The sequence below is a fragment of the Terrapene carolina genome, unplaced genomic scaffold (genome assembly GCF_002925995.2).
Source record: "Terrapene carolina triunguis isolate 2854851 unplaced genomic scaffold, T_m_triunguis-2.0 Scaffold85, whole genome shotgun sequence".
NCBI classification, from domain to species: Eukaryota; Metazoa; Chordata; order Testudines; family Emydidae; genus Terrapene; species Terrapene triunguis.
In genome coordinates, this window is record NW_020664436.1 from 14,327,702 (window position 1) to 14,349,396 (window position 21,695).

The 21,695-nt window shown below is 42.2% G+C and overlaps 1 protein-coding gene across 1 annotated transcript; it reads left to right on the forward strand.

Annotated features, from left to right (window-relative positions):
- Positions 1-4,800: 4,800 nt before the first annotated feature.
- On the forward strand, positions 4,801-21,695 carry HNRNPU (heterogeneous nuclear ribonucleoprotein U). The gene is made up of 14 exons (XM_024210277.3): positions 4,801-5,685; positions 6,677-6,791; positions 6,925-6,998; positions 10,322-10,461; positions 12,116-12,215; positions 13,551-13,663; positions 14,100-14,363; positions 14,704-14,823; positions 15,408-15,536; positions 15,938-16,106; positions 16,649-16,894; positions 17,888-18,087; positions 20,133-20,204; positions 20,567-21,695. The coding sequence occupies exons 1-14, from the start codon at positions 4,977-4,979 to the stop codon at positions 20,618-20,620; spliced, it is 2,505 nt and encodes an 834-aa protein (XP_024066045.1). The 5' UTR covers positions 4,801-4,976; the 3' UTR covers positions 20,621-21,695.

A 21,695-nucleotide genomic window follows, 5' to 3' on the forward strand; every position in this document is an offset into this window, starting at 1 on the left:
ATTGTCTTGCTTTAACAAAATGACTGTATGATAATATATCTGGCATCAATATGGTTCTACTCTTAAAAGGACAAAAAAAGCTACATGGGGTTCTGTCTGTCTCAATCATTTCATATAATTTTTTTTCAGTTTCTACAGGAAAAAACTTTTCTAACTGCCAATGAGACAATCTCCTGGGATTTGAAAATCAAACTGGGTTCTCTCCTCAGACATAATCACCAGTAATAAAGATGGTGTAGACCAAAACCTGCCCTCAGCTACACCTGTGAAAATCTATTGAACATCGTTTTGCACGGGTGTAACTGTAGGCATAGTTTGATCCTGCATTTATTACTGGTCCAAACTTAGGGCATGTCTAAACTACAACAGCACAGCTGCAGCGATGTTGCTGCAGTGCCATAGTGTGGACACTTGCTACAGTGTTGGAAGGGTTTTTTTCCCCCCACTATAGTTAATCCAGCACTCCAAGAGGCAGTAGCTAGTGGTGTCTGTACAGGGGCCTAGGTCAGAATTTTTCACAACCCTGAGTAATGTAGCCATATTGATCTAAGTTTTAGGTGTAGACCAGGGCTAAGTAAAAGTGGCTCAATGATCAGAGGGGCTGAGCAACCCACCTCCCAATGGGTGCTGCATGTGTTAAGTGGCTTTGTAAAACTAGACTTTCTATTTAGGTGTCTAACTATTATTTTAGGATCCTAACTTTAGACATGTAGTTTTAAATGTTTTGGGGTAAGTAAATCTTTTGATGTGCATGAAAGCTCTTAGCTGTTTTGATTCTCCAGGGTTACACAAGTGTAAAGCAGTAAAAATGTGCTACTAAAGTTGGCAGACATGATTGAATACATAAAGGGAGCAGATCTCTTGAAAAATGCAGATGCTTTTTTTTACAATTGTCTTCAATGTACGACTATACCCCTAAGTCAAAATGAGGGTACCTTTTAAATATAGATGTATGTGCTGATGGGTGGAGTAAGGCAGGATCTAGAGCCTAGGCTAGAAGGAGCCCATCAATATGTAAAGCTTGGATCTGAGGCTAGGGAGTAAAAGTCCTGGTGGAAGCTATGATTTGTGTTTCGATGGGCAGCCAGATTAGGACATGAATATGGCTTTAGTGTGTAAGGCCCCGCTCAGTAGAGTCATGTGATATCAGAACTTAATTCATTTTTAAAAAGTTTCTACCCTTCCTGGTTGCAAAGGGAACCTGGAAAATGGCTTGTAAACTGATGCAGTGTTGTCTGCAAACTTCAGGAAGGCATTTGAAACAATAGCTCTGGCTATGTCTACATGACATCATTTACAGTGGCACACCTGCACTGATGCAGCTGTGCTGGTAGCACTTCTGGTGAAGATGCTCTAAGCTGACAGAAGAGAGCTCTCCCATCGATTTAATAACTCTTACCTCCATGAGAGGGGGTAGCTATGTTGGCAGGAGAAGACATAGCTACTGCTCTCCCGCCAACATAGCGCTATCTACAGTGGCACTTAGGTCCGTATAATTTACATCGCTCAGGGGTGTGGATTATTCACATCCCCTGAGTGACTTAAATTATATCAAAGGAATTTGTAGTGTAGACATAGCCTCTGTAAGGTCTGAACTGCCCTTTCATTTTAATAGGTTAATGCTGAACCCTCACCACCACCTTGCCCGGAACAGTAGTGTCACACCAATATTACCTCAGCAGAGTACCTGGGTTTGTCTAGATGAAAAGATTAAGGTTAGATTATCTCTGTTGACTAACCCTGACCAAACAAAGCCTGCATCTATACTAGGGGAAAGGCCAAACACCTTTACCTCTTTAGCTGGTCCAGATTGATACGAGGCACCCATTTTAGGGTTGACTTAGAGCTGCTAAATTGATGTAAAAGGTATTAACCTTCATCAATACTAGGGAAAAGGTTGTGGTAGCCCTGATCTTTTTCTAATCTTTACAGACTGTGTGTGTGAAGGAGCCAGCCCTTGCTGCTGCCACCTCAACATGTCTGTGAGGGGGATGGTGTCAAGGGCCTTTTGACAGAGTCAACTGGGTTGGTGGGTACAGAGTCCTCTCCCACCAGGATGGATTCAATTTATCTGAAGACAGAACAGTAATCTGAGGGGTTTTATAAAAACAAAAATTGTACTGATTTAATTATACCAGTACTATTTTAACTAAACAACACCCTTAGAGTGGATGCACTGACACTGATATAAAAGCTTTATATAGAGAGAGGGGGAGGGAGAGAGTGATTGATTGATTATTCTTGTTCAGGAAAGAAAATCGGCTATACCAGTATAAGCTAGTATATGCTAGCTTTTATGCTAGTATAACTGTGTCCATATTAGGAGTTATACTATCGTAACTGTATCAGTAAACAATCACACCCATAACTGTCTGAGGGCTTGTCTACACTACCCGCTGGATTGGTGGGCAGCGATTGATCCAGCGGGGGTCGATTTATCGTGTCTAGTATAGATGCGATAAATCGACTGCTGAGTGCTCTCCCATCGCCTCTGGTATTCCACCAGAATGAGGAGCGCAAGCGGAGTGAAGACACCGCGGTAAGTAGATCTAAGTACGTCAACTTCAACTACACTATTCATGTAGCTGAAGTTGCGTAACTTAGATCGACCCCACGCACTAGTGTAGACAAGCCCTGAGTTGTACCAGTATAACATTTCTAGTGTAGACAAGGCCTAAACTATATTGGTCTAAGCACCTTCATATTGGTATAACTGCCCACACTAAAAAGGGTTTAATGGTATAACTATGCTGTTATGATTAAGGGGGCACTACTTTTGTGTGTAGACAAGGTCTTAGATCCAGGAGCTTGGCTCCTAGCATGCTTGTGTGAACTCTGCATACTGAATAGGTGTGGTCAGTGGAGTCTGCACTTGGATTCTGATCCTGTGAGCCAATCTGTGCAGGCAGACCCTTTAGGGAACCTAACTGACTAACCTCTCCCCCCACTAAGCTGGGGGGGAGAGGTAGATACGCTGGAGGGTATGGATAGGGTCCAGAGTGACCTAGACAAATTGGAGGATTGGGCCAAAAGAAATCTGATGAGGTTCAACAAGGACAAGTGCAGAGTCCTCAGGGCCGGCTCCAGGCACCAGGCAACCAAGCTGGTGCTTGGGGCGGCACCTGGAGGGGGGCGGCGCGGCGCTCCGGCCGCCGGGGAGAGCGGGGCCACAGCCGGGCTCGCCGCCCTCCCCCCGGCGCTCCGGCCGCCCTCCCCCCCCGGCGCCCTCCCCCCGGCCGCCGGGGGGAGAGCGGAGCCCCCGCTGGGGCTCGCCACCCTCGCCCCGGGGCTCCAGCCGCCCTCCCCCCCCGGCGCCCTGCCCCTGGGGCGGCAAAAAAGCCAGAGCCGGCCCTGAGAGTCCTGCACTTAGGACAGAAGAATCCCATGCACTACTACAGGCTGGGAACCTACTGGCTAAGCGACAGTTCTGCAGAAAAGGACCTGGGGATTACAGTGGAGGAGAAGCTGGATATGAGTCAGCAGTGTGCCCTTGTTGCCAAGAAGGCTAACGGCATATTGGGCTGCATTAGTAGGCATGTTGCCAGCAGATCGAGGAAAGTGATTCTTCCCCTCTATTCGGCACTGGTGAGGCCACATCTGGAGTATTGCATCCAGCTTTGCTTCCCCCCCCCCCCCCGCCCGAAAGGATGTGGACAAATTGGAGAGTCCAGCGGAGGGCAGTGAAAATGATTAGGGGGCTGGAGCACATGACTTACGAGGAGAGGCTGAGGGAACTGGGCTTATTTAGTCTGCAGAAGAGTGAGGGGGAATTTGATAGCAGCCTTCAACTACCTGAAGGGGGGTTCCAAAGAGGATGGAGCTCGGCTGTTCTCAGTGGTGGCAGATGACAGAACAAGGAGCAATGGTCTCAAGTTGCAGTGGGGGAGGTCTAGGTTGTATATTAGGAAACATCACTTCACTAGGAGGGTGGTGAAGCACTGGAATGGGTTACCTAGGGAGGTGGTGGAATCTCCATCCATAGAGGTTTTTAAGGCCTGGCTTGACAAATCCCTGGCTGGGATGATTTAGTTGGGGTTGGTCCTGCTTTGAGCAGGGGGTTGGACTAGATGAACTGCTGAGTCTCCTCCAATCCTAATCTTCTATTATTCTATGACATCCATGCAGGCACAGAGGTTCATGCACATCGATCAGCTCACAAGATTGGAGCCTTCAGTTCCACAGACTAACACTATATATTTTTTTTTTCTAATGGATGATGTAGATAGGGACAACACAGCTTCCTGGGGCAGGGACACAATACTTCAATTCACCCTTTTGGAAGGGGAGACTACAGCCTCCCTTCCCCCTTAGGTTTAAATGGATACTGCAGGATTGCAGGCTGCAGTTTACTAGTCAGCCACACTTCCACTGCTCCTGGCTATAATCATTATCAATTAGTGCTGATAGCTACTACTGATATAGCACTTCGGGGCCAGGGCCCTTGGTGCTTTAAGGATGATGATACCCACCCATCTTTGTATGTTTCAGATGGGGGGGCAAGGCACAGAGCAGGGAAGGAACTTGCCCAAGGTCATACTCAGCCAGTGGTACAGGCACAAGTAACAGCAGTAGCTCTTTGCTAAGAGCACTAGTCGTGTTCCTCCTGCCCCGTGAAGGGTTCATACCTGCCCCTTTGTGGCGCTGGAAAAGCTGGGGGTAGGCAAGGTTGAATGCGCTGGGGCGGGTATTTACGGTAGTGGGGTTGGAGAGGCGCTCGGCGGCATTTACGGTACAGGGAGAGGGAGGGGGTATATTGCGTGCGCGGGCGGGGCGGGCAGAGCTGCGTGCGCGGCCCCGCGAGGCGCGTCTCTCCCTCGCGAGCTCGGTGAAAGGATTTGGCGCCAGGCGGGTCCGCTCTGCAGCTGCCGCAGCCGCACGAACCAGCCGCGCCACCCACCCACCCGCGTCCCACCGGGGCCTCGACCCAGCGCCGCCGTCCGACCGAGCCCAGCGCCGCCAGGCACCGCGCCGCCGCCATGAGCTGCTCGCCCGTCAACGTGAAGAAGCTGAAGGTGTCGGAGCTGAAGGAGGAGCTGAAAAAGCGGCGTCTCTCCGACAAGGGCCTGAAGGCCGACCTCATGGAGCGGCTCCAGGCCGCGCTAGACCAAGAGGAGGCCGGCGGGGGAGGCCCCGCCAGCAGCGCCGCCGAGCCCGGCAACGGCAGCATGGAGGGGGAGGCGGCCGAGATCGGCCAGGAGGGAGGCCCCGACCAGGCCGCGGCCTCCACCGCCGAGGACGACGACGAGGAAGGGATGGAGGCGGCCGATGGCGACGCCATGGAGCTGGGCGAGGAGAACGGCGAGCGGGCGGGGGCCGGGGGCGGCCCGATGGAGGAGGAGGCGGGCGGCTCGGAGGAGGAGGAAGAGGAGGATGAGAACGGAGACGACCAGGGCTTCCAGGAGGGGGAGGACGAGCTCGCCGACGAGGAGGAGGCCGCGGCCGGCGACGCCAACGGGCACGGGGAGCAGCAGCCCCCGCAGCAGCAGCAGCCGCCGCCGCTCCTGCAGCCCCAGCAGCGGGGGCCCGCCAAGGAGGCGCCCGGGAAAAGCGGCGCCTCGGGACCCCCGGCAACGGCTCCTGCCGACCCGGCCGCCGCCGCCGCCAAGTACCAGCCGCAGCAGCAGGACAAGAAGAAAGCGGAAGGCGGCGGCGGAGGCGGCCGCCCCGGGGCCCAGGCAGTCGGGGGTGAGTGCGTGGCCCGGCCGCAGCGGCCTCCCCGGGGCTGAGGGGCCGGGCGCGGGGGGGCGGTTTCCGGGGTGAGGGATCCGGGCCCTTCCCCGCTGGCGATGGGATGCGCGCCCCTGTCCCCGCCGCATGTCTCCCCGCAGCGGCTGCGCCGGGCCCCGCGCTGGGGGCGGGGGTCTCGGGCAGGTGGGGTCGTTGCGCGAGGGCGGGACCGTTGCGCCAGTCTCCGAGCGTGGCGGGGGGTGAGGAGGGGGGTCGAGGGGAAGGGGCTGCTGCGCCGTGGGGGAGGGGCGGTTACGGAGGGGCCGCTGGGGCGCGCTGTATTGTGCAAACGAACGCTTCGCGGCGTGACGTTGCTTCCGGCCTGGCTGCTCCTCGGGATCGCGTTTTTGGAACGTTCGGTACAATGGAGGCGGAATCCCCTTCCCTGCGGCCAGGCCCCATGCAGAGCGGCCCCCGCCGCCAAGCTGCGCCTGGCCACGCGGAAAGGGAGGCGCTGCAGTTCTGTAGTGCCCTTGTGCGCAGCTCCAGTGTGCCCTACGGGGAGGGAGTGGGGGAGGGGAAGGAAGATAGATGTAAATGATCTACTTAATGCACTGAGTTACTGGTCTCCTTTCTGCTTAACCTTCCTGTGCCCTGAACGCAGCAGGTGTCTTCTCTGTGCAGGGACAGTATAAATGAGGTCATTATTTTTCACAGATCTGACAATTCATGACGTAACTTTCAATAATGTTCAGACCACATCATTGTCAGAACCGTAGTGCTGCAGATAGGACCACTCTGCATAATTTTTTTTTATTATTATTTTTCTCTAATTTTAAGAGATCTCTATGCAGGATGCTGGTATAATTTTCTGGCAGCTAGGTGGTGTGCTCTTAAATTTTAATTTGAAACCTAACGCTTAGGGAAATACTAACGTGTACAAATTAAAATGCATTTCTCCACAGGACCTACCTTAAACATTTTTTTTCATTTAAATTACTTTCTGTAGGAGATACTAAAACAGAACAACAAAAAGCTGGTGATAAAAAGCGAGGTGTGAAGAGACCACGTGAAGACCATGGCCGGGGATATTTTGAATACATTGAAGAAAACAAGTACAGCAGGTAGTGAAACTTCAAAGCACTAAATATTATTAGAGGTCTATCGATGAAAAGCCCTAAGAGCTAGGTATTAATTACCCTTTGTAAAAAACATTATTAAGGAAAATGTATCAAAATTTATTCTGTTGGTTTTTAGGGCCAAATCTCCTCAACCACCTGTTGAAGAGGAAGATGAACAGTTTGATGACACAATGGTTTGTCTTGATACTTGTAAGTATATCTGCTTTTTTGACTCCAGTGACAAGTTCCCTGCCACCCTCTCCCCCCCCCCCCCCTTTAAAACTAGCTTGCTGAACTGTAGTAGGAACATACAGGTTGACTCACCAGTAAAAGTTACCTGTGAAGGACTTCAGAATGGGCTTGTGCCATTTTTCTGCTTTTTATGATATATGAAGAGAGCCTGAAAGGCTTTACTTTGTTTTATTCCCTGTATGGTGTTTCTTTTAAACTTTAAAAATATCACCCCTGGTTTTGCTGGGGGTGGGGGGAGGGGTTTCAGGATGTATATTGCAAAGGGGTATATCAAATCTATAACTAAGACCTTCCAAAATGTTCGCCAATTACTAAACAGGTGTTAACAAATGAGATTCAAAGTTGGGAGAATGATGTACAGTGAGGGCATAAACCAAGTGAAGAAACTCAGTAGGCTGATTTAAATTGAGAACTTGATTATGAAATGGTATGTACAGGCTCTGTTCTACTGTACAGCCTTTCTAACTTGGGAGGGAAGAGGCAGCTTACCACAACTTCAAAGATTAAACAATACAGTGATAAGAGAGTACATATTGTGATGAAGTAACTGCTTTTTGGTTCGCTTAAGCCCTATTCTACAATAAGCAGTCTTTGCATTGATATTAATAAGTTAGAGCAAACCATTAGTTGACTTCTAATTGGTCGTTAGTCATTAGTGCAAAGTAGGAATGTGTTGGTATGCATGGAGAATTCTTACCCACTTGTGTACAAACTTTGTACAGCTGTAAAGTCTTACCTATCAGTCATTTGTAATGTCAGCTGTGCATTAGTCTCAGAATTAGTTCAGCACTAATATGTCCAGTTCCAACTGTGTGTGATTGACTTATGCAGAGTAGTAAATTTTATAAAGGGGAGAGAATTACCAATTTGTGAGCCCTTGGTGCTGCCACTAAGGGTAAAGTGGGGGTGGGGAACGGGACTAATTCTTCCAGATATGACACATCACTAGCGTTTAATGGTCTCTGTATAAAGCAGTACCATATTTTCTACAGTGCCTTGACACAATGGACAGTTACCATGTCAATTTAAAAAGAAACCTTATCCAGTCTGTTAGACAGCTGCAAATTATATCCTTCACTTTCATTAAAGGGAACAGTCTAGATGACACTTGTCTAAAAGTAGCATACATAGTGTTGCAAGTAACGCTAAGATTACTATTGCTGAAAATTATAGAAATGTTTCATATTCCAGCTTGTTTGCTCTGCATACTTTGACACCATTTTGTCTTCAGTTTCTGCTCTTTGTGGAGAAACTTTAAAACTGGGAAAATTTGGATTGACAGTCACATCAACAGAGAATACGGTTTAGATGTAGATTATGAAACTTAAAATTTTATTTATTTTTTGGAAAGTGCCTAGCAGTTAATTCAGTTTGATAGTGTTTCTTGACAGACTAGATTTCATTCTTAATTGAAAACTGCTAGTCGTAAGCAGCTGTCTTTTAATGATAGAACTTTCAGAGTGCCTAAATAATAGCCGTGGTTTTATTGTACTACTAGTAGTGGTCTAGTTTCTTGAACACAAGTAGTTATGCCATTGAAGTGCAGTCATTTTTACACAGATTTCAACTTAATATGAGCAGTGGCATGAGGAAACACTACATGTGCATTGGTGGCCTGTATTTCCTAGAGTCCACCACAATTTTTAGATTACATTAAATTTCTATTTGTGTCAGCTTCTGAGCAACATTGATCCAGTTTATATATTCCTGACACTTCCATACAAAGTGATGGTAACTTTCTAAATTAAAATTTTTTAAATGTTTTTACAAAACAGGTAAGCAAAACTATGCAAGTTTATCTCTAATCAGTTTCACTTTCTGGTTCGTATGCAATAATGTGTGGAGGGTATTGGAAGTGTTCTGAGAACTATGGATGAAAAGTATTTAGTAATAGTACAAAATAAATTTCAGTTGCAAACATTATGGTGGTAGAAGGGGGTCATTCCATACAAACAAAATGAGAATTCTAGTAATACTAAGCTCCTTAAATCTTAGACCTAAAGTATATGTGTCCTGTTAAGACTTCTTAGTTTTAAGAATATCACAAGATGCAGCGTGTAAAACAGTACAGTTCCTTTGTTCATAGACTGGTTACTGTTAACTTTTAACGCTTAGATGCTGTTCTAAATAAAAGTGGGAAGGCAAGTCTTGTACATGGGCAGGATAATATATTGTTCGCTAAATTTTAGTGTGGCTGTGGCTTCTAGTACATTCTTAGGCACTTCAAGGGCTGCATCCCACACCTCACGTTCCCATGGTACATTGGCTTGTTATGGCTTTAGATCTGCTGTTTTTGTTTTCTAGAGGCTTCCATGCTGTTACTGGCTTCAGTTTTGACATACTTTTTGGGACTAAGGTTCCAACTGTGCAGTAGTAGTGTGGTTTTTGTTTTGTTTTTGTTTTTTTCCCATGTGGCACTTTTTTCTCATTTTGAAGGATCATCTGCTGCCATGCTCTTCCTGTGTAAGCTACCTATATCTGATTTGGAGTATTTTTTATTTTAATTGGCTTGAAATTAATATGGCTACGTGTTAGTAATGTAGACAATCACATATATAGAGCTTTTGGTACTTGTTTGTATCTTGTTAATATTATTCTTTAGAGCCTGTTGTATAAACTGTTAGCACCTATCGGTGTTTAAAGCTATTTTTAATGTCTGCCTGTAAACAGTTAACTTTGTTACACCACATGGTAAATAGAAATTAGAAATAAACTTTAAACAGTGGTGTGTAGACTCACTAGCAGCAGATTTTTATAGGAAATTGGGAAACTTCAATAAATGTGTAAAACTGATTCAGAACACACTCATCAGGCTTCCTCAGGGCTTTCTGGTTGATCAGCTATCTGAAACTTTGGGCTGGGAAAGTACCCTACCAATATTTAGCAAACCACTTGGTTCATTGAAGTGTCCATATCCAGGAGCAGGAGAGCTGTGTTCCGGTCATGCCTCATATGGAATAACTTTGAAAAAATAAATACTGAAAACAATACTGAGAACTTTCTGAAATTAATTGTAACTAAATTTAATAAATTGTATACCAAAATTTTCTAACATGAGTGCCTAAAGTTGCATCTAAAGTCATATCTGGGCAGCTAAATAATTTCATGAGTTCTGAGCCCACTTGCAATCAACTGCTTGGCACTTGTGAAAGTCAAATCACCTATTTAAGTTCCCAAAATTAGACACCATACTTAACAACATTTGTTATGAACTAATCTGTTTAAATTTCAAACATACATATGAATAGCAGTAAACAGTATGATTTTTATTATATTGACAGATAACTGCGACTTGCATTTTAAAATCTCAAGAGACCGTTTTAGTGCTTCCTCTCTGACCATGGAAAGTTTTGCCTTTCTCTGGGCTGGAGGGAGAGCTTCCTATGGAGTTTCAACAGGCAAAGTCTGCTTTGAAATGAAGGTAAATCAGATTATTACTGTTTTAGTGGGGAATGATCTTGAGCATGTGTAAAAACTTTATTGCTCATCATGGTATAGCTGGAATTTTACAAAAATATAATTCCATTCAATTGTAGCTAGATCAGATGGGATAAATCCAGAGCATAGGGATTTTTAATCTTTCTCTAGAGACCAGAAGAACAATTTTTTTTATTTAAAACATGAAAAATAACAAACTTAATTGGCAAAAATGCTTCCTTTTATACAAAGACTCTACAAAATGCAGAGATTTACATTTGAATCGTAGCTATAAACAAGGCTTGAAAAACTTACCTGACACCAACTAGCCAAGACCAGAGAATTGCGCTTCATGCCACCTACAGTCTAAAGGAATAAAATGGTACTGTATTTAATTGTAATTTAACCCAGCAATCTCATTCCTGGCCATACCCAGTCATCTGCTTACGCCACAGGAGTTGGTAACTTTACCAGACAACTAATAGTCAGGACTCCGTCTCCTAGCTGAAGCCAGTATTGATCAAGGTGGGAAAGGGAAAGAAGCTGTAGTGCTATAGATGGTCCACAACCATGTAGGAAGCCAACACTTCCCGGGAAAGGGGTGGGTGCTGAAATTACTGCCAGGTATTGGTCCTTGTCGTGACTTACTGCCTCCAGCTTATGCCTTAAATTCGTAGGCCTTTTCCTTTCATGCACCCCATTCACAATTCTAGTTGCTTTTTGTTCTTTCATGCAGTGCCCTTAGGCCTCCTGGCTGCTGCAAGGGTTGGTAGGTGGGTATCTCCTTTTACCCAGGCTCCCTTAATGAATTATTCTTGGTGCCTGCTGACATTGCCATTACTGCTGCAGCTCCAATTGTCTTGTCTGACGTCAGTGTCATTCTGCTTATATGACTTTGAAGAGCAGAGGATTCTGGTTAGTTTTCACTAGATACAGCTTGGCAAAGCTCTGAACAGCAGCAAATATATGGCAGCTAGCTGTCTTACACATTTATGGGGACTTAAGGGTGGTGTTTTTTTTTTTTTTTCTTCTTCTTTGTAATCATAAGAGTAATACGTCTTTAAACAAACCATAGGTTCTGCAAAAGCTGATACTCATAACATTTGCCTAAAGAGCTGTTTGCTATCAGTCCCTTGCTATAAAAGAAATACTGTTAAGCTTTAAACTGTCCTTGTATCACTACAGCCAAAACACTGGCTTAATTTCTTCATGTAATACTGCACTTTAATCTGTACCATATTGGCTAGAATAATGTTCACTTTTTTATGCACGCAGAGTACTGACATATTTACCATGCAGAAGAGTCAAGTGAATTTTTTGTTCAACATAATACTAATTTTAAAGTTAGAAGGGCTCCTTATACTTCAGATGTCCCAACCTCTCCATAAACAAAGCTCTTGAAATCACATGCACCTTTACATTCTTAGCCAGAAGATATAAGTACTTGGTAGCTGACTTGTAGTTCCAGAAAGTTTTAACTCAAGACTACATAACTCTTTCCCCACTCCAACACTCCCCCCAATAATACCTGAAAATGTGGTATGCTCTTATTTGTACTTAATATTTTGAAGCCTGTATTAAGAGGTGATGCAAAATATTATCTTCAGGAATCTGTCTTGTTTCTTTTCACTTTTTAATCAATTTTTGTTTAAAAACAGGTTACAGAGAAGATTCCTGTTAAACATCTGTATACAAAAGACATTGACATACATGAAGTGCGGGTTGGCTGGTCACTGAATACAAGTGGAATGTTGCTTGGTAAGACTTCAAAATATGTCAGTCAGTATTACTTAAATTTAGCTAAAAGGCATTTAGCCTTTTTTTGGTGACCACCTCACTTCTTATGGAGTAACTAAATCTGTATAGGGTTGGTTTTTTTTTTTTTTTTTTTTTTTTTTTTTTTTTTTTTTTTTTTTTTTGTTTTTTTTTTTTTTTTTTTTTTTTTTTTTTTTTTTTTTTTTTAAATACTGTTGGTGATGCCTCCTAAACACACTAAGATAGGCATTGTATCAAGTGATTCTGTGAAGACAGTGGCTTTGAAAGGAGGATACACTTCTTGGGCCAAGGTATAAGGGCTCTTGACTTTGCAAGAGCTGTGCTTTCCTTTTAATGATAAAAAGCATCAGCTGTGTAGAATAATTCTGTATATTTTTTGCTCTGCATATAACCTGGCACAAGACTAACTTGAAGAGCAGATTGCTAAGTATGTTGGCACAAGTCCAGAGAATGAAAAGGGTATTACTCTCAGAATTATTAATAGGAAAATAAAGAATTATGTGGTGATTCTACCAAAATTCTTTCACTTTTGAAAGTGGGTAGGAGGGAAGAATACTCTACTGGATGAAAGGAAATTATTCTCCTAGTATTCTGCTGTCTAAATATTTAAACACCCACCATTGTTGGTGAGGCGCCATCTTTGTAGATAATGTTTGAGTTCCATCTGTTTCTGCTGCAGCAGCTGTAAACTAATATTTTTAAAGGTGTGCTGGTGCACAAACTATTCTTCAGAATTTAAGGAAGTTTTAATACCTGTGTCTACTGTGCTTGTTGAAATGTTCACTATTGAACAAATAGTAATTTGGAGCAGCATCTGGTGATGGTATAGGCTCCTTCTTAAAGATAGTTCTTAGCTGCCATCTAATTCATTTCAGTAAAAGTCAAATGTGTTTTAAAAACTAAAGATGTAGTCCATTTTGACAGTTCGTAAGGTAGAATTCAGGAACTGTAGCTCATTACTGGAGTGAGTAGAGAAGGCCGAGAACTTCAAGGATGTAACAATCTATGATGTAAATTTTAACTAGAAATATTTAAAAGAACAAAATGCTGGGAAACAGATGGCCTTAGAGTAATTTGGAATATCTGATTTATTTGTTTTGATGTCTAGCTGCATTCCCCCCCCCCCCCCCCCCTTATTTTGGAACTCCTAGATAATGGCCTGTGGTGAAGTAAATGCAAAATGAGACACAGCACAGTTCATTTGAATGAGTATAAACTTATTTTAGAATGTTGACAACTCCTTTAAAAGTAGTTAATCTAGAACACAAGATTGTAGCTAGTCACTGTAGCTTTTAAGTTGTCTTTTTCTTTCACCAGGTGAAGAAGAATTTTCTTATGGATATTCTCTAAAAGGAATAAAGACATGCAATTGTGAGACTGAAGACTTTGGTGAGAAGTTTGATGAAAATGATGTGATTGCGTGTTTTGCTGTAAGTTTTCCACTATTTCTATGTTTTTGAAACTTGAATTTTCTGGCTTAGTTACGTGGGAAAGGCTGACCTGATTCTAAAAAACTGGAGCAAGATACTTGTATCTTAAACATTCTGGTTAATTTTCTTAGTGTTGGTACATTACTTGATGCATGTTTAACTGAGTTAAAGCCTGTATGGAAGACCTTTACATTATACAAAGTTTGATAACTTTTATCTACATTTACCTTAAGGGCTGCATTTTTCTTGTGTCTAGCAAAACTTTAAATAAGATTAAGTTTGGTTACTTGTATTGCGGACAAAAAATGGAAACTGAGATTCCATCATGAAGTCTTGATAAAAGGAAACTTGAAGTGATTATATACAGAGTACTTGGATTCCTACTAATTTGGTCTTTATACTAGTGCAAGTTAAACTTTGTTTCATATATTAACAGAATTTTGAAGGCGATGAAGTGGAACTCTCATATTCCAAGAATGGGCAGGATCTTGGTGTTGCATTCAAAATCAGTAAGGAAGTTCTTGATGGGCGACCACTCTTCCCACATGTTCTCTGCCATAACTGTGCAATTGAATTCAACTTTGGTCAGAAGGATGAACCCTACTTTCCCGTACCTGAAGAGTATAGCTTCATTCAGAAGGTTCCATTAGAAGATCGGGTTAGAGGACCAAAGGGACCTGAACAAAAGAGAGACTGTGAAGTAAGTGTGATAGTTTTCTTCAAAAGAACTAATGTTTTTTAAAGCATATTAATCTAATTGCAGTAATCCTATTGAAAATCTTACTACACACAACTAGTTTTGGCCATCTGTGTGGATACTAGTTCTCGAAACAAGTAATGGATGATGTTAAAGTTGTTAAATTCTGTAAAGTTTACCAGTTTGGACCATTCTGATGTTTCTCCATATTTTAACTAAATGAAACAATTAAAGCAATAATTGGCATAATTATGGCAACATTTTTTGATAAGTTGCCAATTAGCACAGCTTCTATATTTGGCATTCCACTTAAACTATAACAATCTAAACCATGTCATAATAGGTGGTAATGATGATTGGCTTGCCTGGAGCTGGGAAGACTACATGGGTTTCCAAACATGCAGCAGAGAACCCTGGAAAATACAATATCCTTGGAACAAATACTATTATGGACAAAATGATGGTAAGTAGTGGCAGGACTGAGGTCTGTCAGTACATTTATAAAAGTTGAAAGCTCACTTGGATTTTTGTTCTTTCCCATACAATTTGTGATCTTAAATGTCAAATAAAGTATTGAACAGTTCTTTGGGTTTTGGGAGACTTAAGAAATTTTGACTAAACAAAGTAAATATAGTATGAATTACAGCAGGCTTCTAAACCTTATGTAGTATATGTTCTTAATAGAAATCAGATTTCTTTGGTTGACCTGCTAGTTATGAAATGTCTTAAAAAGCAATACAGGACAAAAATACTTGAGGATGGGTTACACCTCTAAATTCCGACATGCATTGTAATGCAGTAATTATTATTTTTGCATGATGTCTGTAGTGATTATAAAGAGGAATATTGCTCACTTGCCATAGCAGACTTTTTAAAGAATTACTGTTCTTTTGTGAGATATTGTTAAGAACACCAATTCAAATAAGTTTGCAGTGCTTCACTTGGCTTAAAAGAATTAAGCCTTCAATGCCAGATAAAAGCACTTAACAAAGGAATAGGTCAGCAACAGGAGGAGTACTACTATAACTTTGGAATATGTTTCTGTAGGTTGCAGGTTTTAAGCGGCAGATGGCTGACACTGGAAAACTTAACACACTGTTGCAGAGAGCTCCGCAGTGTCTTGGCAAGTTCATTGAGATTGCCGCTCGTAAAAAGCGGAACTTCATTTTGGATCAGGTATAAATTACAGTGTGTGAAATTTAATTTTTAAATTAGAATGGCAATAACTAAGTGGGATTCAGGTTTAGAATCTAGCAGCTGTTTGTTGCGCTCTTCCGCTTTTCCTGCTTACCTCCATTGAGGAGGCCAAAGGTTGAACTGTACTACAAGCATTTTTAATCCCTTCATATGTCATAATTTAAGCTTTCTCCAAAATTGTGGGGTGTTGAGGGAAATAGTGTTCGCATCCAAAGAGTGTAAGATTTTTGTAAAGTTGCACCATGCTACATCTTTCCTTCCACTTACATGTAAAAGTCATTGCAAGCTCTTGTAGAGATGAAATTTATACACCATAAGTTTAACTTCCTTTAGTTCTGACAATGACAGCTACGTGTAGTAAGTTACTGCATTTTTTTCAGACAAATGTGTCTGCAGCTGCGCAGAGGAGAAAAATGTGCCTGTTTGCAGGCTTCCAGCGCAAAGCAGTTGTTGTTTGCCCAAAAGATGAAGACTACAAGCAAAGAACACAAAAGAAGGCAGAGGTGGAGGGAAAAGATCTTCCAGAGCATGCAGTTCTCAAAATGAAAGGCATGGAACATAATCCTATACTGTGTTTTAGGATGTTGAGTATCTGTTTAAAGGGATAATGTAAATTTTTAGACTTCAAATTTGCTTACCTTAAAACAGTTACACTAAAACCTAGAAACTGGAAGACTATTGTAGCTTTGTAAGACAACACTATATTGTGTGTTCCCTCTGCTGCAGTCCTTAACACTACTCAGTCATGCTGATATGCTCCATGCAGATGCACAAAGCTGTCGTGGCATAAAGTGCCCTATTTTAAAAAAAAAAAAAAAAAAAAAAAAAAACATTAAACATGCTTGGCAGACATTGATGTTTGTTCTGAGTGCAGGTTTCAAAAAATTAATAGGCAGAATATTTTCTAGCTTTGGATAGTATTAGCAACTTCTTGGTGAACTGTTTGCTTCACTTACCGCTCCTCAGTTTTGTCTTCATATTCAGTGATTCGGTTTCTGGAATTTTGTCCCTGCTCTTGGAGGAGGAGTGAGTAAAGGGTTTAATTGTAGCTCAATGGGTATTCTGAACATCCAGGGTTTTCTCCTTTATAGGAAACTTCACACTGCCGGAGGTAGCAGAATGTTTTGATGAAATAACCTATGTAGAATTACAGAAAGAGGATGCTGAGAAGCTCCTGGAACAATATAAAGAAGAAAGTAAAAAATCTCTTCCTCCTGAAAAGAAACAGAACACTGGCTCAAAGAAGAGTAACAAAAAAAGTGGTAAAAATCAGTTTAACAGAGGTGGCCAGAGAGGACGTGGAGGATTCAACATGCGTGGCAACTTCAGGGGAGGAGGTAGGCCTAGAAACAGACCTGTTAACTTTATAAGCATTTCTGGCTTTGGTGTTAATCTTTGACTGTAGCTGGTTCATTACCTTTATGCTGGGGAAAGCTTGACTTCAACTCCAAATATACTTGAAGAGGAAGTCAAGACATTGGCAAAATATTTTGCCAACTACCGTATATACTTGTTCATAAGCCAAATATTTTTGGTAAAAATGACGCATCAAAGAGCGTGGGTCGACTTATAAACGGGTCTACACCAAAATTTGATGACTTTAAACTCTATGGAATCATTGAATTGAATATCTAATACATTGTCGTTTTGTTTACCTGGAGCATTCGCAGGCACGGAGCTGCTCAGCTCCTTGAAGTGGCACTCCCACAGCTCCCATTGGCTGGGAATGACGAACCGTGGCCACAGGGAGCTGAGGGGTTCCGTGCCTGGGAACGGTCCAGGTAAAAAAAAAAAAAAAAAAAAATCCCGACCTGCCATTGGCTTACCCTGACGGGCTGGGAGCCAAAGTTTTCCAACCCCTGAAATATAGGGTCGGCTTATGAAAGGGTCATGCCGTTTTTGCTATTTTTACTTATCCATTTTGTGGGATTGGCTTATAAACGAATGGGCTAATGAACGGTATATGGGGTAACTTAAATTATGGACTAATTTAAGAGGGAGCTAGAGATCCTATACTGTATTCATATGGCTTGTCAAGGGCGCTGTTGCTGAATTTTCACATTTGGATTTGGTGTTTGGTTTTGCAGTACATTGGTGTCTCTGGATGTTTTAATCAATTAGATAGGTATCAAAAATTTCCTATTCAGGCATTCTTTTTCATTTGAAGCCAGTGGGCTTGGCATCCAAATCCATTAGGCAAAACAAGTCTTCCTTAAAAATGTAGTGCGTGTAAATCCTAGGATTTGAGATATGTCGGCTATATCAGACAATAGTTTTTATATAAGAAAGAGTTGTCGAACAAATGCGTGTTTTTGTTTTTTCTTCCACAGTCCCTGGGAACCGTGGTGGATACAACAGGAGAGGTGGCAATATGCCTCAGAGAGGAGGTGGCGGTGGTGGTGGCGGTGGTGGCGGTGGGGCAATTGGCTATCCATACCCTCGTGGCCCTGTCTTTCCAAGCAGAGGTGGTTACTCAAACAGAGGAAACTATAACAGAGGTGGAATGCCCAACAGGGGGAACTACAACCAGGTAGGTAATGCATTCTGTAGGTGTGCTAAAGCTGACTTACCAGGCATTTAAGGCAATTTCTTATTTGAAAGGTTGCAGTGGTAATTTACAAATTTGCAGGTTGAAGCATGTTGATTCACAGTTTAAAAAACAACTCTCCTGTGATAGTGGTACGGTGAGTTTGTGTTTAAAAGGCCTGTCTACATTAGGTAATTTTGGCACTTGCTAACACACATGGTACCAAACCTTTATTAAACATTCTTCGAGCTGGTGCATCTGGTATAATTGGCAAGATTTTAAGCCTTTGCTTGCTCCTGTTAAATCAGAAGAAATTTAGAGCTCTTGTTTTTGCAGTCCAAGCACACTGCAGCAGAATTTTTTGTTATGTTCCCACAAGATGTTTTCCATGTGTTTGAAAGCTACAAGCACTGGTCTAAGCACTTCACTATCCGCTTTTCCACCACTAGTTCTTTGGTGCCCAACAGCAGTTAAGGCAGTTCATTGCTGCCCCTGCCACACCTGAGGAGGGAAGGTAGGAAGCACACGCTTCCTACATTAACAGTTAACTGGTTTAATAGAAGTGTTCACATAGAATTTTTAAGTGAAAGGGACAGCACCTGTGTAAAATGCTTCTGAAAAATACATAACCAAGGCTTGATCCACACTGGGGCGGGGGATCGATCTAGGAAACGCAACTTCAGCTACGAGAATAGCGTAGCTGAAGTCGACGTTTCCTAGATCAAATTAAGTTTACTTACTGAGGGTCCACGTGGTGCAGGTAAGCTCCCCCGTCGACAGCGCTTCCTCCTCTCGGCGAACAGGAGTTCCGCAGTCGACGGGGGAGCGTTTCTGGGATGGATTTATTGCGTCCAGATGAGACGCGATAAATCGATCCCAGAAGATCGATCTCTACCCGCCGAATAAGGCGGGTAGTGTGGACCTAGCCTAAGAAAGTATTTTCACAAATTTAATAACAGTAACCCAGTAAATGAATGTACTTGTTCTGTGGAATATGTGGAGGCATATGTAGGCTCAAAATTACAGGAGCTACCATATCCAGACTACCAAGACATGAAAAATAACACGAGGGACTGTTCCATGTACACTGTCCCTAGTATCTCCCAAGATGTACAGATATGCAAGGCTCCCCTCACATTAATGCAAGTAAAGTGAAATGTAACTGAAGGAGACAGTTTAGTAACAAAAGGGATGCAAAAAGGAAATATGAATTTTAACTGCTTCAAGCACTACAACACAACATGTGCACTGCTCATGGTTTAAGAGTGGCCATGTCACTTGTATGATGTGTGAGGACAAATGTATCCAATTTTGGGGGTTGATCTAGTGCATGATGCATCAGTTAAGTATTCTGAGGATCTCATAATAGCTGTTTGTGGTCTTAACAGCACCAGGAACTTAATTGCTACTCCTTCAAATGGACAGACTTGAGTGCAGGCATTCAAAAGTTATGTTGGATTATCTTGGACTGTTAAAGAGCCAGCAGATGGAGCCCAAGCTAATAGACTTACTTGACAAACTTCCCAAACACTGATTTTAAACCAGAATGCTGCATTTCTTCCAATATAGTGAAAATTCTTAAGTACACTTCCATAGTGTGGCTTGCATCCCAAACTCTGTGCACCACCCTTTTCTCTCATTCATTATTAAATAAACCATATCTTTGCCTGATCACATAATATTCTTGTGGCGACTGCAACAGTTGCTTACATGAAAGAATAGGAACATATTTGTATTTATAGTTGTCTTAATAGAATTAGCCAGCTGGAAACAAGCCAAAACTGGATTAGCCAGTTCTTCAGACCACCAGCAGCAGCAGTTTGAGAGCTACTGGCTTATCAAACCTATCAAATTCAAAACCTACCCTCACCAAATATAAATCTCTGAAACAATGGAGAGAAATGTACGCATTTTAAGAGCTTTTCAGTGTCTCTCTAAGGTTTGTGCCATGACAGGTGCACTGGTAAGTCTTGGATTCTCATGCATACCCTTCTGGAATGTGGCCTACAACCAATGTAGTCGTGTTCTAAAACACCTTCTTGTTACAGAATTTCAGAGGAAGGGGAAATAATCGTGGCTACAAAAACCAATCTCAGGGCTACAACCAGTGGCAGCAGGGTGTAAGTAACTTCTGAGACTTTTTTCTTTAAGTCCTTAGGAATTGACTCCCTCACTCACATGTGTGAAAATGATGTGCAAAGTTGTCTCAAAGTCTAGGATATCTTGCATTTCAGCTGTGGCTTATTGATTATAATGGCTGTCAGTATATTTGGTTTCTTCTCAATATGGCATTACATTAAACAATATGATGCCTCCTGTTTCTTACACAGTTCAGATATTACTGCCAACTGGAAAGTTGTTGTTCTTCCCTGGTTAGTTAGCTGTCATCTAATTTCCTTGTAAATATATTTAATGTAGGAAAGTGAGCTGTGAGTAATGTCTGGTTATGGTTCAAAATTAATTATTTATCCATCTATTGCAGCAATTCTGGGGTCAGAAGCCATGGAGTCAGCATTATCACCAAGGATATTATTGAATACCCAAATAAACGAACTGATACATATTTCTCCAAAACCTTCACAAGAAGTCGACTGTTTTTCTTTAGTAGGCTAACTTTTTAAACATTCCACAAGAGGAAGTGCCTGCGGGTTCCTTTTTTAGAAGCTTTGTGGGTTGATTTTTTTTCTTTTCTTTTTTTGTACATTTTTAATTGCAGTTTTAAAGTGATTCGTAAGAGAACCTCAGCATTGTGCACGATAAGAGAATGTGTCAGTATTTCAGGGTTCTACATTTTATCTGTAAAATGTGACTTTTTTTTTTTTTTACCACAACAAAAGTAAAACGTTGCTTTGTACCTGGTGTCTTTTTATTAAAGAATTTTCTCCTTTTTCCTCCCTCCCCCAATTTCTAGGAAACAGTCGTGAGTCATTGTCACAATTGAATAGAAATGTTAGCAACCAGATTCATGTAGAGGCTCATAGTGGCCCTCATGAATATCATGAGACTACGTAATGTTCATATTACACTCCATCCTCTCTATGCAGTTTCTGGGTGGAGGGATTGGGAAAGCAAAAGTTTCTGGCAAGAACTAGAAAGGTTTTATAACATTGGAGTTCAGCAAAACTTGGGGCAAAGAGGAAACCTGGAGCTAAATAGTGAAGGTGGAGTGCATGTAGAAGAGCTCTTAAAGTGTAAAACTTGGTTGCATTAATTGTGAAGGCTCAAACTTGTGAAGGTACAACACCATGAATTCTTTTCCATTTGTTCTGCATTTTGATTCTGAAAAGAAGCTGGCTTTGCCCATTTCTTATTAAACAAAACTTGTTGTAAATCCAGTTGTCTAATGGGATCTATATGAAGTTAGCTGTGTGTCTGTATAACCCCTTTTCCCCCAAAATACTGTATACCTAGTGTGCTTGTAGTAGTTACTCCACCATTTTGTAAGCTAATGAAACTGTGAGTCACCCATTTTATATCTAATTTTTAATCATGTCAATTCTCAAATGGGTGTATCTCCTTAGCCTGCTGATTCCTTTTTCTCTTTAAAAAAGTAGGTGGAGAAATTTAACTTTAGACGTTTGTTTGCAATAAAATAAATTCATTTTACTCTT